Source organism: Natator depressus, chromosome 8 (assembly GCF_965152275.1).
Source record: "Natator depressus isolate rNatDep1 chromosome 8, rNatDep2.hap1, whole genome shotgun sequence".
NCBI classification, from domain to species: domain Eukaryota; kingdom Metazoa; phylum Chordata; order Testudines; family Cheloniidae; genus Natator; species Natator depressus.
Window position 1 is genome coordinate 96,192,508 of NC_134241.1, and position 18,189 is coordinate 96,210,696.

The 18,189-nt window shown below is 37.9% G+C and overlaps 1 protein-coding gene across 1 annotated transcript; it reads right to left on the minus strand.

The window, feature by feature from the left end:
• Nucleotides 1-1,555: 1,555 nt before the first annotated feature.
• BTF3L4 (basic transcription factor 3 like 4) lies at nucleotides 1,556-17,844 on the minus strand. The gene is given in 7 exon segments (XM_074961740.1): nucleotides 1,556-8,184; nucleotides 9,200-9,259; nucleotides 11,784-11,985; nucleotides 14,539-14,652; nucleotides 15,608-15,671; nucleotides 17,677-17,771; nucleotides 17,773-17,844. Coding segments are annotated over 7 exon segments (654 nt in total). The 3' UTR covers nucleotides 1,556-8,137.
• Nucleotides 17,845-18,189: the final 345 nt, after the last annotated feature.

The following is an 18,189-nucleotide window of genomic DNA, read 5'->3' on the forward strand; positions in this document are numbered from 1 at the left end:
CAATTGTGTTTAACTGTCATGTGGAACTGAAACAGCTTGTGTAACATTTGCACTTCCTAAGGTACCTTTCACCCAAAAAAGTCTCCTAGTGATTTATATATTATCTGAACCCTGCAGTACACCCAAGTGAGACAAATAGGTAGGAACGCCAGTTGTACAAACAGGAAAACCAAGGGATTGAGAGGTTACAAGACTTTCCCCCAAATTTACAGTGAATCAATGCCACAGTCAGAAATAGAACCCAGTGTCCCAGCACTCTGCTCTATCCAGTAGCCCACATTCCCTCACAGCCCTACCAGCAAGACCTGTTTAAGAATCTGTCTTCGATTGCTCTCCTTGGCTACCCAACTGTGATGGGCAGAACTACCCCGTTGTTTCTTTATAAATGCACGAGGCTCTTCAGTCTCTGCAAACTGGTGTTTGAGGAGAAAAAATACATTACTTAAAGGGAAAGTTGCACATACTAAGAGCTTTTCTGTTTCAGCAATTATTTCTGTCAGTTGCCATCACTGGTTCTGGCTATTGTCATGATGTGCTTCCATTCTGCATCCTTGAATTTACTTAGGCAGGATTGTTTAATTAGTATAATCTTGTTCCTTAGAGCCATCTGTCTGTTTACTTGTTTAAGACAAAACAAGAGCGCTATCTTCAAATGATAGCAGAGCAGCCAGCCTGGAATCCAGCCAATTTCAGTAATAGAGAACTTCAGCTTCACTTATTCTTAGCCCTTCAAAGGTGACAGAGCCCCCCAATGACTAAAGGAACCAAGAGCAACCCTCCTCCAATTAGAAGATTGGTTTTACAGTAATTCACCTCTGCTGTAATAGACTTCCTGCATTGGTGATATACCAGGAATGAATTTAGTCCATTGTTACAAACAGCAAATGGATTTGGCTCACGTCCATTTTCTAATTTTAATACATCATCTTGGTGTCACACTTTAATCTCCTTTTTTGTGTAGTATCCCTTTAATATCAGATACATTATTGAATCCAGGAATATGCTTGAAGGGGGACTTAAAATGTTCTATGGAACTTTGATTGCTTCCAATGCATGCTTTTAAAGTAGTTATTGTTACTGCTGCACCTTACAAAAGAAGATGAAAACTGTGTGAAATGGTCCTTCAATTGCAGAGTCATATTTTTCAGTGACATATACAGTTTGTGTTGCATTTGATGTAGCTCATGCAATAAAGTCTGTCATCATGAGTTTGGGATGACCATATTACTCTCAAGATGCATGGCAGAGACTTACAAAAGATGTCAAAAGCAAGGAATTTAAAAAAAATTTTTTTTTTTATAAAATGCCAGTAAATGTCATTCTAAGCTCTATGTTCTGATTTACAAACCAAACCTTCAGGAAAACTAGTGAATATTACTAATAGATAGGTCCAATTAAGAAGGAACCCTCGGGAGACAAAACTAAGAAATATCCTTTAGATTGAAAAATTGAAAATCAATTGTGACAAAATCAAAATACAACTCCAATTTTTCATTGCATTTAAAATATTTTATATTTTTAGTAACAGCAGTATATGCATTCTGCATTTATTTGAAATCAGGTGTATTATGCATTTAGTTTGCCCAACATATATGTCGCCTTAGGCTGGGGGGCGGGGACCCTTTAGCAGTGGGAGGGCTTCCGCCCGCCCACTTCCTGGATCCCAATAGGATATGTGTCGTCAGTTGTCATCAGTGATCATGTAGACTTTGTCCAAAAGATAATCTTTATTTAGCTGACAATATTTATCAGACAAAATTCCACTTTTCTTTTTTTCAAAAGCACAGACTACATTGTCAGGTTTCAAAATTCCCTTACTTGCTCAAGATATTTGATAAAATACCAGTAGCAATACCTACCACTTATGCGTCTGATGATTTCAAAGTAATTTTTGAAAATGTACATTATCCCCATTTTACAGCTCTAGAAACTAACAAAGAGAGGTTAAGTAAATTGGTCAAAGATGCACAAAAAGCAAGTGGCAAAGTTAGAAACAAAACCCAGATCTCCCAAGTCTCATGCTCTAATCATAAGCAAACACTGCCTATTCTATTACCACACGTGATTGGAGTTTTTCCTGTTTCTTTATTGGTCAGGATTTTGAAACCTCACTAATGCAGTTTTATTTACCATAATAGTGTACTACAGCTGGTAAGATATGCAATAAGCCAGTTAAAAAGTTCACTCCTAAAGCACACATTATTGCAATTGCTAGAAGGGTTACTCACCAATCTGGAACCAGAAGTCTCTCAATTATCTATGGTATTAAATAGCATGAAATGGCCAGGTGCAATAACCTTTTTGTACGAAACAATGAAAAGCATGTAATTGTTTGGACATTTAGGATTAAAAACCAAGATCAGGACTGGTATTATATGCCATGGGAAAAATTTCAGGATACTGGTAATTAAATAAGCCTGTGATAGAAGCTCTCACTCATTCTGTATAAAAATGAGCTGAATATGGAGTAGATTAGCTATGAAAAGCCACGAAATCCCATAGCACGTATTGCAGACTGTGTGCACTCTTTTCCATCGCATACAAATTCAGGGGTAGCAAACTAGTAATATATCTCAAAGTCTTCAGTAGTAAATCAGATGAAATTCCAATGTTTTATTTGTCCAGTCCTCAGGATGTTCCCAGAGCACTCAATAGCCAACAAAGCAGAGTATAAACCTAAGATAGGTATTTTTGGGATTTTAGATTGTTAGTAAAAAAACATTTAAAAAAAATATTTATCGTTTATATTTATGCACATGAAATCCTAAAATACAAGAATCCAGTTTAGAACTTCTCCTCCCTTGAATCTGTCAATCCCCATTCATTAATTTTTCAGTGATTACTGTATATTTAAGATTACCTTATATCAATTGAATGTACAGCTAAGAGTGTTGGTACTTACATCTTTTTCACTCCCTCATTCAATACATGATAAAAGCCTCATTGTTGCCATCACAAAACAAAAATGCCAAATTCACCTCTTCTCATTGCTGACTGTAATTTGGCCTCCATGTATTGCTTTACATGCCATCACATATGTAGTGATTTTTTTTTTTTTTTTGCATGGCCTGGTAATTCCTATTTTAGGTCACTGATGTGCTATCTTGCCTTAAGGAAGTCAACCTCTCAAACCATTTCCTGCCCTCATCTGGAAATGGATAAAAATATTAATCTACTTTGTCCAAGCTGGCTAGATCACAGGGGTTGCATACCTCTATACAAGCGCTAAGTATTTATCTTTCAGTCATCAAGATGCTTCACTTGGTTTAGTTTTGATCATCCTCCTATCTAATTTGATAGAAGGCACAACTATCTCCAGCCTACATTTCTGTTCTGCCTTCTTGGTGTTGTTTCCAATCCTTCTTGGTATTGTTTCAGTCTTTAGTCGTCTATGAGCAAGTACTAAGTATTATATGGTCTCTTTAAAACAGAGAACATGCTTGCACCTCCTAATGATGCAAAAGTTCCTTGAAATGAGTCACCAAGCTTTGCTTCACCTCTTCACCTAATATTCTTGCTTTAATAATTTCTTGATCTTTTATTTTTTTCACATTCAAACTGACATGATTTTGGTCTTCTCCATGTTCATCCTGATTTTAATATTCAGCTCTTCAGTGATTATTTCAAAGATGATTGTCATCTCCAAATTCTTAATTTTGTATTAATGCCTTTTTCTTCTCATTCAAACATCCTGAAGGTAATCTCAAGACAGGAGACAAGACTCTGGAAAGAGCACTTTGCCTACCTATACAGAACAATTAAGCCCCTGTATATACAGATTCAGCCTTAAACCAGAATTTCTTTGGTTTTTGCGGCTTTAAAAATTAAAATCTTCATGTCAGCTGAATTTCAATTTTTATGGTTTAAACAGTAAAATAAAATTAAGATGATTAGATTAAGTCTAATTTCAAAGAGGAGGAATATTTTGGACAGCATAACAACATGAACCATATAATTCTTTAAAGGCGGTGGGGATCAAAGGTCAACAGTATAAGGGTGGGTTTTTTTGTTAAAAAAGTTAAAGAACAACCCTTTTGTAACACTTTGGAAAGTAATTAAATCTGTTATATTGCTGATAACTGTGCCCCAATGAAATGGGTTATACTGTGAAATGCTATGCCTCATGTGCATGTGTGTGGGGATTTTTTTTTTAAATGCGTACATGCAATGTGCCGCAGGTCGCATGTGATGCAACCAGGATTCGTTACCGAATTTGGTCCACTGGTTGGATCATTAGCTTCCCCGGCTTGGGCCAGGTACTGATGGGGTTCCAATATCTAAAAAGAACCCGTGAAAAGCTAAATGGTATTTTATGCTAATTAAAATGAACAATTATAATTACAAATGGAAAGTATGTGTGGCAAGAGCCAAATTACTAGTTCTAACAAGAGCTCCTTCATCACAAACTACATTTAAAATTGTTTTTTAAAGAAAATTTGAGGCCAACTTTCTTCTGTTGTATATTTTGTTACAGAAATATATTAATTGAAGCTTGGTAATTTTATGACTTGATGCTTTATTTCAAGACCCAGTATAGCAAAGGAAGCATGTCTATCTTCCCTGTAGACAAACATTTGCGTTAGGACAGGTCAAAAAGTAAACAACTCAACCTCCCAGTTTTCTTAAAGACTAGCTGAGATCAGTGGGATAAAGCGGAACCTAGGCAAAATGGAAAGGATGCTGGAGAGAAGTGGAGAGTGATGTCAAGGACTTGCCTCCTCTTTAACATCCCCCAAGACTAAGGGCATCTGCCCACAGATTGTTACATCAGTTTGTAGCCTTCAGATCCATTTAGATGCTTCACTGCTACTTGACAAACAGCCACAGCAATGAAAAACTGGCCACTTCCATCTTTGGCGGGCCAGAAGATTGCATAATTTATTGGGCACAGAATTAGCTACAGTGGAACACCCACTTACAACCTCCAGCTTGATTATTTCAGTTTATATCTAGGAGTAAAGCCACACCCCTGATACAGCTTCAGCTGGTATAAACCACAACAGCCCATCTACAGACCATCTCAGGTCACCACGAGCACATAACCCAATGCTTCGAACTCTGCCCTAGCATCCCATGAATACAGAGTCCAATTCAAGGTCAACTTTGCCTCCCCATCCATGCCTTTTACAGCTATGTTCACTGCAACACCACAACTCTCATCCAGAAGCAGAAGATTCATGAGCACAGTTTTCTCAAGAGTTGAATACCACAACCGTATAACTCGCTCCCAACAGAGAACTAAGCTAATATTGGCTTGTGCAATCTAGATTAGCAGGTGCTGTAGTCTACCTAAGCAAGGAAAGAAAAGGGGTGTCATGTAATTCAACAATAATGTCTTGGTCAAGGGAAGTAATGACTGAGTTCTTAAATAGTCTTTTGTAGTTATACTTCAGAATGGACCACTGAAATGAGTTGTAAATAGGAAATCCTCAGGGCTCCAAATGGATCCCATAGTGTAAAGAAAACCACACACCTGGCACCCTTTATGTAGTATTCATACATCTCAAAATTAGGCACCTGTATACTACACACTCAATTTTCTATACTCCTGTCTGTGTGCACCAAGGTTGTTCCAGTCATTTCCTAGCTATATATAAAGGAACACTAGCTATTTTCCACAAGAGCCTTGGTGGGTTATTTTCAATTAAAATCAGTTTAATGGATTTCTATAAGCTTTAGCATTTCAGCAGCAAATCAAAAGTGGTCAACAGCTTTTGGATACAGTAAAAAAAAAAGTGTTTACACAGCCCATATAGTTTGCTGGTTTCCAAACATTGGTAAGCAATGATGGTTACAATGACCAAATAGCAAGAATTAAAAAGATTCTCTTTTGCGCATGAATCAGTAAGTCTCATTACAAACTTACCAAATCATTTTTACCCCAGATTCTTACTGTTTTTACTCTTCCAAATATTTTTTTACCACACTTTCTATTCCAGAAATCAATGCTTTATACTACAATATGTGGATTTTCAGTAACTAAATGATTGGTAGTGAAAAAATATGTTGGATATCTGTAAAGTCAGTGCAGTTGCAACTTTTAAATGTTCTTCATTCATGCCACTTAACTAGTGGAAGCGCTCCGCAAAGCTGAAAGATTGTTTCCTAGTCTCCTTTCTTTGCTCACTGGGCCAGAAGAGGCATTGGAAGGGCAGTCTGCTCAGCTTGTACGCGTGTGAAAGAATAAGAGATTTTCATTAACCAAGAGCAACAATATGCAGAAGGTTGGAGTAGCCATGAGAATGAAGGGAGTCCCATCTAGTACTAACAGGAAAAGGGGAGGAGAAGGTGAGAATCCTCAAGGCTTTCTCAAAGTATTGCAGGATCTATCCCAATCCAATAAGCTTTCATGTTAGCTATCAAACGCAACATGACAATGAATGTAATGCTATTTAAAGCAGTAGCTGCATCAACACGTTCCTCAGCAAGCGCTATTGGGAGAAGGAAATGACACACAAGAGGGAACATTTCCTCTTTTGTATTGTTGTTTTATTTTGCAGTAAGATCCATGTATTATATAAAATATAACAGGAAAACTGAACAAGTCTATAAAATAAATTGAGTCCAGATGACAAACCACAAGAGCTCTGCTTTTGCAGTTTACGCTGATGTCACTAGAACTCTCATGTACTGATAGCGTTGTATTTTACAGTTATCTAGTGTATGAACCTACGTAGAAAGCCGATATGTCTCAGAATTAAGCTATATTTAAGATGATAGATGTAGAGAAAAATGGCTTTCCTAAGCCACAGCTGCCCTTGACACAGGTTAACAGTGATGCCAACTATGTTGTAATGCAAGTTACATCAAGCACCTTCAAAGAGCCTCTGACAAAGGGATTCACATTGAGCATTTTGAAGGAAGGTTCAGAAAATACTGCAGTATACCAGTGATACCTCCAAAGTCCTCTGCATGCCTACAAAAGGTTTGTGGTATTTAATAAGCTACTATAGCCATGACACCAAACCTAGAGGTAGGTTATAGGCAAAGTTAGATAGGCCAAAAAAATCCCTTCAGAGTCATTGCACAAACTGCCCAGCAGGAGGCTACAGCAATATGATCAATGACCTCTTTCTCTCACAAGTATCATCCGCAAGACACTCCTAATTTCTAGTGCCCTGGAGAATGACAGTGCCTTGTCAGCTCCTAATGGCTGCAGTTATGGCACTGGAACAGCTCAAAGTCCTTTAAGCAACAGTATGTTACTGTGCAAAAGTAATGCACAGAACTGTTACCAACTGGATGTCCAAGTTCAAGAACTGACTCAGCCTAGCTCTTCTGGATGGTAGAGAGAACTACTCTCTGAAAATTAGCAAGTAATATTTCTGGGAAGTACACCCACATAATCAAGAGAAGAACATACTGCTTAGTCTATGTGGAATGGGTTGAACAAACATCAGTTCTATAATAAGGGACTCGAAATGAAGGCTGATAGAGTTGGCGAAAGTTAGAGGAGGAGTAGAGGGAGACAGCGAGAGATAAAGGAATTTTAAAAAGGAAAATAAACTCTTCTAGGTCTGATTTTTAAAAATGTTACCATACCAAACAGGCTGTAAATATCCTGTCTTTGGTATCATTTGGAATCAACATGAGGTTGATAGCAAATAGCATGTGAACATTTTCAACATGGAAGAGATACATATTTGCAAATACAATAGTTAACACAGCAAATTAAACCCAAGTCTTAATGGCAGAATGCCTTGAATTAATGAAATGTGGACAAGTAAGACTTTCACTTTTCACTGCTTTCTGTGCACTATTTGGTGGAAATAAAAAGTAACAACTGTAAAGATTTGCTTTACTTCTACTTCTGAGGGCAAAGGGAAGGTTAAATAGAACTGTTCTCCAATTTGTTCTCCACTATACGTACACCCACACCATACACATACGCACATGCACACACCCTCAAACTGCACTGACATTTCTTATATTTTGACCGAAAAAGTAGATCCTGGGAGTAAGTGCAAAATGCAAAATCAACTGACAGAAAATGCTGAACAAACAGCATAATTAAAATACAAAATATTTATATTACTGAACTATTAACAGGTGATGTTCTCTGTTTCTGTAAAACTTTGGAACCACATAGCTGATTTCTTAAATCTAGTCCATGCCAGCTTCCAGAACTATTAATGATTTAATTCGCTTCATTCTTTGATGCTTCATCAAAGTTTTCTACGAGATCTGAAAGAGATGGAAATATTTAATAGTCATTTCCCCAATAATGCTGCCTTCATATTTTTTAAAGAAACTATGTAACTTTATCTAAGATACCAAATAGTTATTAATTATACTTAATGATTACATAGTGTTTTTCACCTAGAGATTTCAAAGGACTTTGCAAAAGGGGTATCATTTGCAAAGATGAAGAACTTGAGGTACAGGAAAGGTAAGATCTAAATTTCTAAAACATCCACTAACTTTGGATGCTCAACATAAGATGCCTAGATCTCATTTTCAGAGGCGCTCTTGCTGACTTCACTTGGACTGGTGAGGGCTTAGCACCTTTTAAAATTAGGATCTAGGTGTGAAGTTGGGTAGAAACTTTAGAATAGACCTATAGACCATCAAGGTCACACAGCATGGCAACTCCAGAGACAGAATTTTAGTCTCCTGACTACCTCTTTAGATAATAAATTACACTGATGAATAGAGAAGATAATTGTGTTAAACACAAATTAATACTTTCCAACAATTTACTCAAAAGAACAAGTCTAAAAACAAAGGCATGTGGCTATAAGTTCCCAGTTTAAGATTCTATTTTTTTTCCTTTAAGAGAATTTTCAGAACCTGGCAGTAGGTGGAGCTTAGTACCTCCTATTACAAAAATGAGCATGCATTTAAACAGTCTGATCTGAAAAGGTAATCCAATGATTACTACTGAAAATTCATATAGTATTTTACATCCCGAAGCCACTGTACAAATATTAAATAGTTAATCCTCCCAACCTCCCTGTAGTATTTATCCTTATTTTACAGATGGTAAGACACAGATAGGTTAAGTGATTTGCCCAAGGCCACACAGTAAGTTAGTGTGAAAGCTGCAATTCAGGAGTTCCTTATCTCAGTTCCATGATCAGTCCATTATACCAAACTGCCTCTCTGAATGCAAGAGAAATACAGTTGCACAAATCTAAACATGTATCAGAATGGTAACTAAATCTCAAATTGAAGAAATAAAATGAGCTAGTGAACCTACCGGGGACATCATCATCTTCTTCATCAATGTCTTCAGATTTTGTTGCTTTGCTATCCAACACTATAAAAAAGTTTTGTACTAAGTATATGCTTTAACACAACAGTTAGTCCCATTTATACAATACTTGTCTCTCACAAAACAAAAGCCATAATTTACAGGTTAAAACAGGAAGTGGATATCTTCTGATTTCTCTTGGAGGTTACTACTGCAAGGAGAGAACATTCTGAAAAATACAGCATTCCCATTCAGGGGTCCATAAGAAACCTATCATTCCCCTGTAAGTTCTATTTAAATAAAGCTACAGCTTTAAGAGTACTGAAGCCCTCAACATATAGCATACCTGTCAAATGTACTCAAAAGTGTGAAAAACTACAGAATAGAACAATCCCTTCTTACCAGTTTTCCTTCTGGTTACTCAGAGGAATTCTGTAACATCTTAAGAAGTGTCCTAAATGTGGACTGGTTGCAAGGATTTTTAATGTATCAGAATGGGCTCATGTCTCCATTTGAAATTTAGACAAACTGGATTTTTTTTCTTTATGGCTACTAGTAACATAGAAAATTATTTGGTGTTTCTGTCTTGCCTTGAACTCTTGGCTCTTCTAAAACTTAGCGAAAATAAGGAAATTAAAATATACATTTAAATTGTCTTGGTTCTCTTGGGGATGGGTAAATTTGTTGGACCTTAGAACAAGTAGTAGGTATTACCTAGTGCCATTTTACATCTATATATTTTTATGCTTCCTTTAGAGCATGTTCAAAAATATTTTTAAAAAGTATGAATAAAAAAGTTTGAAATTAAGAACTGGATTTCTCTGTTTGAATGAGTATGGCAGCAAGGACTCTAGTTTCATCAATGCACAACATGAAATGAAAAACTATAAACTCCAATATGGGAGTTTACAACAATAAGGACAATAGCATTGTGCACAAAGTTAAACTAACTACTGTGCATGCTCAGCCTCTGTTTTAAAGCTTAAGCCTCCAATATTTTAATTAGAGATGATGAAAGCATGCTCACTGTTGAAAAACTGACTCCCCATTTCCACCTTTTTTTCCTAAGAAAGTTGATTGATAGCCTAGCAATTGTTACGCAAGTTCAAAATTGACAGGATTCGAAGAGCTAAGATGCATTCCCCCAAATAGAATGTTCAATTCAAAACACCGGTTCCTGCCAACTCGGCCACACATACCCCTTCCAGTATTCCATTGTGATGCTACAATACAACTGCATCAAGTACTGTACATCTTTCTGTAAAACAAAGCCTTTAAACTGTTACCGCATATCACAGTTCTAAAGGTTTTACAAAGTGATGAGAGACTGGGACATTAAATATGTGCAATGAAAAAAGGAAAAATGTAATTTAGTTTCATTTTTTAATGATCTGAGAGTAAGTTTGAAGTGTATGGTTGCTCTTTCAAGGAAGATGGGAGGAGAAGTGGTGAGGAGAGAGGGGGAAAAACATTTTATACAAGCCTATGATTACTTCAAAATGAATTGCTAAACAGAAGAAACTGAATCCTACATCCAGGTGAGCCTTGAATTACTGTTAGTTTTATGTATTTAAAGCAGCATTTTAGGTAAACATCTCACTACAATAAGTGTTCAATATTGAAGTGTAGCATTATCAAAGAAAAAGATGTTTAAAAGTATCAATTAACTAGTTTATTCCAACTGTTATACTATGCATTCTCCTCACCTGATTTTATGGCACCAGCATTTTATCTGTATAGCTATCACTAACCTTTTATTCTGCCTATAGAAGTTACTTCAACTCTTGCAGAAATTTCTATCAAGTTAAAAGTTTCAGTTTAGAAATAATAATTTATATCAATCTACCCTTTTTATATTTCATTTTATATTCGTGAAAATAGAAGACATGCTTCATCAAGTCATGAAACCATATACTTAATATTGCAAGGTATTTTAAAACACAGTACTACTGACAAACATGTCTAACTTGTAACTGAAAAAATGTGCCTTTTTTTCACATAGCTGGGCCGACATAACAGAGTCTTGAAACAGACAGAAAATAGGCCTTTCATTACATTACAACAACACTGTTAAGTGGATAGCAATATTAAATGAAGAGCAGAACAGTTTATATCATGGTGATATTTATGAGAATAGAAAGTGGGTTTGGAATTTATAAAAATCCAACATCTATCAGCAAGCCAAACAGAAAATACATGGAAAGCTAATGATCACAATGTTATAGTTCAGGGGGATTTAAGGTGCCTACTCATATCATAAAGTAGTAAAGCATTAAGTCTAATGCAGTGATATTTAGTTTCAGATACACTGTGCTAGTCAAGACGTTAGGAAAAGTAGTATAATTAATATAGAAGAAAACTGTATTGCATGAGAAAGTCTTCTCTCATAAGAACAAGTGAAGTTTACTGTGAAAATAGTTTGGGTGATTTATTTGGATTAGTAAAATACGAAGTATTAGGCCAAGTATAAAGTTTTTCAGAGAGCCTACATCACACTGGCCCTTTGGAAAATTTTACCTCAAACCTTTTCCAAAAGGTGATACAACTTTTTAAAAATCTTCAATAAAATGATCCAAATAGGGACACCCACCTTGTCTTGGGAACTGTTCAGCTAACTTCCTGAGACTTGTTAAACTGTCAGCACCAAGCTGGCTTAAGATTCCCGGGAGCATTTCTGTGATCGGTTTAGCCTCTGCATGACCAGTAATTGCAAAAGTGTTAGCGGAAAGGGAAGCTTGGACCTTGGGGTTGTTGAAATGAATAACTGTTCCATCATCTTTTATCATATTCACCTATTTAAATACAGAACAATTAGTACATTTCATGCATTTCACTAATATACTCTAATAGTTTTGTCTGTACAAATGCTGCAAAACAACATTGTTTATATTAACATTTTTAAATATTCAAGCCTATATTTAGAGAATTTAGAAAAGACTCTACAATTCTTAGAGAGTAATAAAAATGAATAAAAAAGTTATAATTAGCCAAACCTGTAATGGAAATGGAATATAGGTTTATAGCAGAAGGACATGTACATTGAATGGAAATGCAAAAGTTGAGAGCTGAAGTTCCTTTATGAAACTAGTATTCAGATAAACACGTGAGCAAGCAATGGATTACTGTGTTCTATTGTGTTATCATACAGTTAAATTAATTGTTTTGGTTAAAAAGTGACCTGCCAAGGACAACAATTTATATAAATCATCATGCTCCAGAGCATAAGCCAATTATCATCTGGGAAGAGATCAGAGGGAAAAATAAGAGTCTCCTACTTCCATGGTAAATACTTGAAAACTTAGGTCCAAATACTGCAATACGATGCACAGAGATGGATCCCTATACCTGTACAAAGTCCTAATGAAGTCAAAAGAATCCATGAGAGTGCAGGGATCCACCCATGCACATCATAAGCCCCTTACGCCTCAATTCTGCCAGCACCGACCTCTATGCCCACACAATCACACCAATGTCTTGACCATAGGTATGATGAAGATTTTCACTTCCTTCTAAATCATCTGGAATTAGCCACTGCCAGAGGCAGGATGCCTGACTAGATGGACCACTAGTCCATTTCTGCCTCTAAACAGGAACAGTATAACTGGGTTTTGTCATGTTTTGTTTTAAACTAGATGGAGAAGGAAAGAAAATGAAAGGTATTTTTTTCTGAAACTGAGAAAGAATGAGTGTAAAATAAGAGTGTTTTGGAAATGTCTTTATTTTAAATAAGGAAAGAAAAAGTCCTGGTAAACATAGTCAATGGCAGCATATTTATAACATTGTGTTCTTTTGTTTTATTATAGCCATTCAATTTGTTTTTAACTGAGATGTTATGGGGAAAAGGCAGAGACTAAGCTTAAAAACAAATACTGAAGATTTGAGTGCCTAGGGAATGTTCCTATACAATAAAGATTAATTTAAAATAATTTAGAATTAGACTCTAAACCTGTTTTTAGACAACAGTCTCATAAAGCTGCATGATGTCCTTTATGCCTGGAACTTGTTTCAGATCTCAGTGTGCATGGTGATCACTCTTACTTGCCACCAGTACTCCTTTTCTTTTTGCGAATACAGACTAACACGGCTATTACTCTGAAACCTTACTTAAACAGTTCACCATTCTCAACCCACCTCACTGATAAGCGCTCTCACACCCAGGCTTCAACCCTGCAAGCTGTCCTGCACAGATAGAGCCCTCTAAAGTCAATGTGGGTCTGGCCAAGAGGAACAACTTTCAGGAGTTAGGGCCTAGTCATTAAAATGGAAGCCAGCAGTGTCCAGATAACATCCCTTCAGTTTCCCAGAACAGTTTGTATCTGAAGAGTTTTGGCTGTGCATTAAGATTTTAAGCTCTGGGAAAAGGGGAGCAAGGACTGTGTTTATCTTTGAGTTTTGTACAGCACAGAGCACACTAATTGTGCTCAAACAAATAGTCAAAGAAAAGTAGGATAATTCATAGTCACCCTCCATAGGGAGGCACTAGGACCTCTTGAAGGAGCAGGCCTCCACATACACAATACAAAATTTAAAATTAATCAAATGTTTTACGTTTCTTCAGCCAAATACTGCAACAACATTTAATTTATGGTCACTCCCCTCTACATATTATCTCAGCATTCTCTTCATTTGTACACAGTGGCACATGGGAAGGTCAATTTTCTTAGGAAGGTCAATTTAAAAATACTCTGACTTTCCTGTAAAATTTGTATTTTTAAAAAAGATATTCTAAAAACATCGAAGAGGTTCCATTACTGTCTAGCTGGGCCAGATTCAGCTAACTGGGATCATAACTTGTATGTAGAGAGAGAGTATTGAAAATGAAAAAAAAAAACAAAACAAAACAAAACACAACTGCTCCTTGTGATTGTTAATCAATTCTGTTTGTTTCCATGTAACAATATAGTAGCCAAGACTTGCAATCTAGAAAGAGGTCCACATTATGTTTCTCCTTTACATTTTGTACAGCATCAGGCACGCTGTTTTGCTTACCAAGTAACTTTAATTAAAGAGTCAGAAATGTTTAACTGTAATCAAATTCAGACAAACCAATTTTACTAAGAAAAAAAATCATATGAGCAGATTTTGTTTTTCAGCCATTCAAAGGTATATGCAACACAGGCAGCCAGCCAGTTTCCAATACCAACAGCTTAAAGTAATTAGGGTGCAAAATCTGTTACCATTTACACCAATTATGTAAATCTGGAGTAACTTCACCGAAGTCAGGGAGTTACACCATGTGAGATGAGAATCAGACCCAACTTTTCTTAGCATTTCAACGTCTAGCCAGCTGTCAATTTTAAAGTGAACAATGTAGACAGGGCAATTAACTTCTTATACCACTATACCTCTTCAATGCCAGCGATATTATTTACTGCCAATTTTTTGAGTGAACTCTGAAGTTTTTTGTCATCAGCTGTCGCTGTCCTGTGCACCACCTTCTTCTTTCTGCGAGCTGTACCCTGAAAAAGTCAGACAATGCAAGAAACATTAGTCAGCAACTCTGAAGATCGGACACTACAGTCACATGTACCATAATATCAACTAACTAATTTAAACAAAAAGGAGTTGCTGAGTACTGCACTTAGATTGTCAAAGCTGCTCTGATAATTATCAAGCCTGGGTTGACAACCTGGCCCAGTTTTCCAAAGTTCACAGCAAATGATACAGAGCTGAACAACTCTCTCCCAGAAGATACACTATTCCACAAATTTAAAATCATACTACCCCAGTATGCTCCATCTCTCATTCGCTCTAGAATATAGAGAAGTCCCATGACCCAAAGTTCTTTACAGTTTACCCTTTATAAAATTTTAGTATGTTAGGCTTTACCTGGACAAGCTCGTTCCTAGGGTTTTTTAAAAGCATAAAGTCATTGGATAAATTAATATCAAAGGGTCCAGTATGAGAGATTTACACTGGCTTATTTACAACTTGAAGTGTTTCACAGCAAGTTCTCAATAAGAGGAAACATTTACATTTTCCTTCTTTTCTTTTCTTTCCTTTCCTTTCTCAAGATGTTGTCTTCCTTATTTTCCAAAAGTTATTTTAAGAAAGGCACAAAGTTTGTTTTGCCAGAAAGACAATTCATCAAGTATCTTAAATATAAGCAAATCTTACAAATATGGCAAAAGTGTATTTTTCATATTTAATTAAGTTTATATGCTACAAGCTTCTACAAACACCCTTCTACCCTTAGGCATTAAACTGATGTACACTGAAAAGATTAAGTCACCGAATAAAATATCCATGTATTGGCAACCAATTGTTTTGGATTTAAAGAAAGATACTTTCCAGACTCCAATGTGCTATGATCCTGATCATAACAGCAGTATTATTTCAGACCACTAAAACATACAATGAAAATAAAATACAGCAGGTCTCTCTATGAATTTAATGTTGTTTTCCTCTTCTTACCTTTCCGCCTATTCGGACCTGAGCTTGAAGCTTGGCTAACTTTTCTTGATTCATGATGCTGCGTCTGAAGAATAAGTATACCGACCATATTAGCATGATGTTAAATTTTAAGTTTATGACACTACCTTTACTTAAAAATATTTTTAAATGTACATTATAAATTTTCAAGTTCATAGTAATGTCCTTTAAAATAATATCATAAGCAACAAAAACATTCGCTAACAAGAGCTCAAGACAATACTATATGTAAGCCGTATCATCTAAATCAGTGGTTCTCAACCAGGGATCGGGGGCCCAGAAGCAGGTTTTGGGGGTCCACCAAAAAAAACAAAACAAAACTGAGTAGGGCCGGTGTTCAACTCACCGGGACCTGGGGCTGAAGCCAAAGCTTTAACAACTTAGCTTTGCGGGCCCCTTGTAGCATGGGGCCCCAGGCAATTGCCCTGCTTGCTACTGCTAATGCCAGCCCTGGCTTTTAATCTACTGGATATGCAGAAAACGAGTTGTTGTGGAACAGGCAGGCTGTGGAGTTTTTATAGCATGGGGGTGAGGGGGTGTCTCAGAAAAGGTTGAGAACCCCTGATCTAAATGACATAGGATGCAGAAGAAAATATATGTTAGGAGAAGGGACGGCATTCTGATACAAACTGACAGAAACCAGGAAATTCAAAGTCACAGTTAACATACTATTCTAATTTTAATATTCATTTACCATCCTATCAGTGTATTTGTCCCCTCCTCCCCCCAAAAAAAACCCTCTAATAAACTTACAATACAGCTGAATGACAGGCAACTCAATTTACTTTCTAAAACAGCATGCATTTCACAACAGTCATTTCTAAAACTACTGCACTTTAATAAAGTAAAAATGGCAAGGTGACATTGGAAAAGGAAGTCTTTCATAAGACTGCTTTAAAATGTAAGCTTTCTTTGCCATTCCCATGATTAATCTCAATCAGTTCAGTAATATCGCAGTACATTTTGAATGAATAAATTTTATTAGGTATTCAGGCTACGCAAATACCATGGTCTCACAACACCCTTCACATAATAAAGAGCTATGATATTCAACTCATCCATTATGAAGTTAAAGTATCCACTGCATAAAATGGGATGATTACTGTTTTTTCTTAAAACCAAACCCACCATAATTAGAAGGAGAAAGCACCCAACACCTTCTGTATACAGTAATTTTGGGAGTCATTTAGCTGGTCTGCCCCAGGAAGTCATTAACGTTTCACTGTTCAGTAAGGAGAAACCCCTCACAACTTCCATGCTTGGCAAAGAAAGAAAGGTGCTAGCCTCAGGTAGTAATGAGGGGGAAGGGACGCCAGAGCCTCCAAATACATTCACAGGAAGGAGTCCCTATAATGGACATGTCCTGAGATAGGGGCTCCCCACAAAATCCAGCTGGAAAAAAGGAGGTGGGAGAAAGATGTTTGTTTTCTACAGGAGAGAATTCCCCATCATTTTCAGCAGGAGAGGGGGTGCAGAAGAGATCCCCACAATATTAATTGCCCCCGACGCCTGGAGGGAAGCAGCGTATGCCCCTGAAAAGGAGAAGGGGACAAAATCCAGCCTTGGGGAGATGGGAACTGATTATAGCCAAGGGGAGCAGCACCCCCTCCCCACACAATATCCAGCCTTGGGGAGGTGGGAAGTGATTATACCCCCAGGAGAGCAGCACCCTCTCCCCACACCATATCCAGTGGGTCCATGCCTTGGAAAGGATGCGGCCCTCCCAATATCCAACCCCGAAGCCCACGGGGTCTACGGTCGTGGAGAAGACCCCCTCCCCCACATCCAGCTCTAAGGGCGGGAAAGGTCCCTGCCCTGGGTCGCTCCCCATGACTAGCCCTGAAGGGAGGGGGAAAGACTCCGCAGAACAAGCCGAGCTCCCTTCAGGCAGCGGGGCAGGCCCATGCCCCTCACGGCACGAACCGCTCCTCCCCCCGTGCGAGCCGGGCCGAGCCGAGCCACAGACAGAAGGGGGGGGGGGCAGAGGGTCCGGTGCGAGGACGGGGGGATGGAGAAGCGGTGGAGGAGGGGAGGAAATAGAAAGTTCTCACCTGAGTCCGGCAAACCCTCCGTAGCCAACACGCGGCGAGAACAAGATGGCGGCCACGCCAAGCAAGGAAAGAGACAAGAGGGGCACAGAGAAAGCAAGGCCGCGGACCACGGGACCCTGGGCCCCGCCCACTCACCTCCGATTGGAAGGGACACCGCGTTATTTGCATAGCATGGAAAGTTGTAGGTAGCTTCCTCTTCTTCCCTTTCGCTTTGCACACACACTCTGCAGGGGGAAACTACAAGTCCCAGCATGCAATGCACATACAGGGATTCTAGAACCAGATCGACGTAGTGCATTCTGGGAGCTGTAGTTTCCGTAGGAAGAGACGGGGGTGGAGGTTGTTGCTGCCCTCTGCCTTAGTCCTATGTATTCTGTTACGGACTATCCTCGTGTAGGATGGAGGAGGGTATTGGTCTGTTTCTACACTGCCGTAGGCAAGGAAATTGCTTTCTCTTAGGTGCTGAGTTTGTTTGTTTTGTTGCAAAAAAGAAAAGCCGTGGTGTTTGCAAAA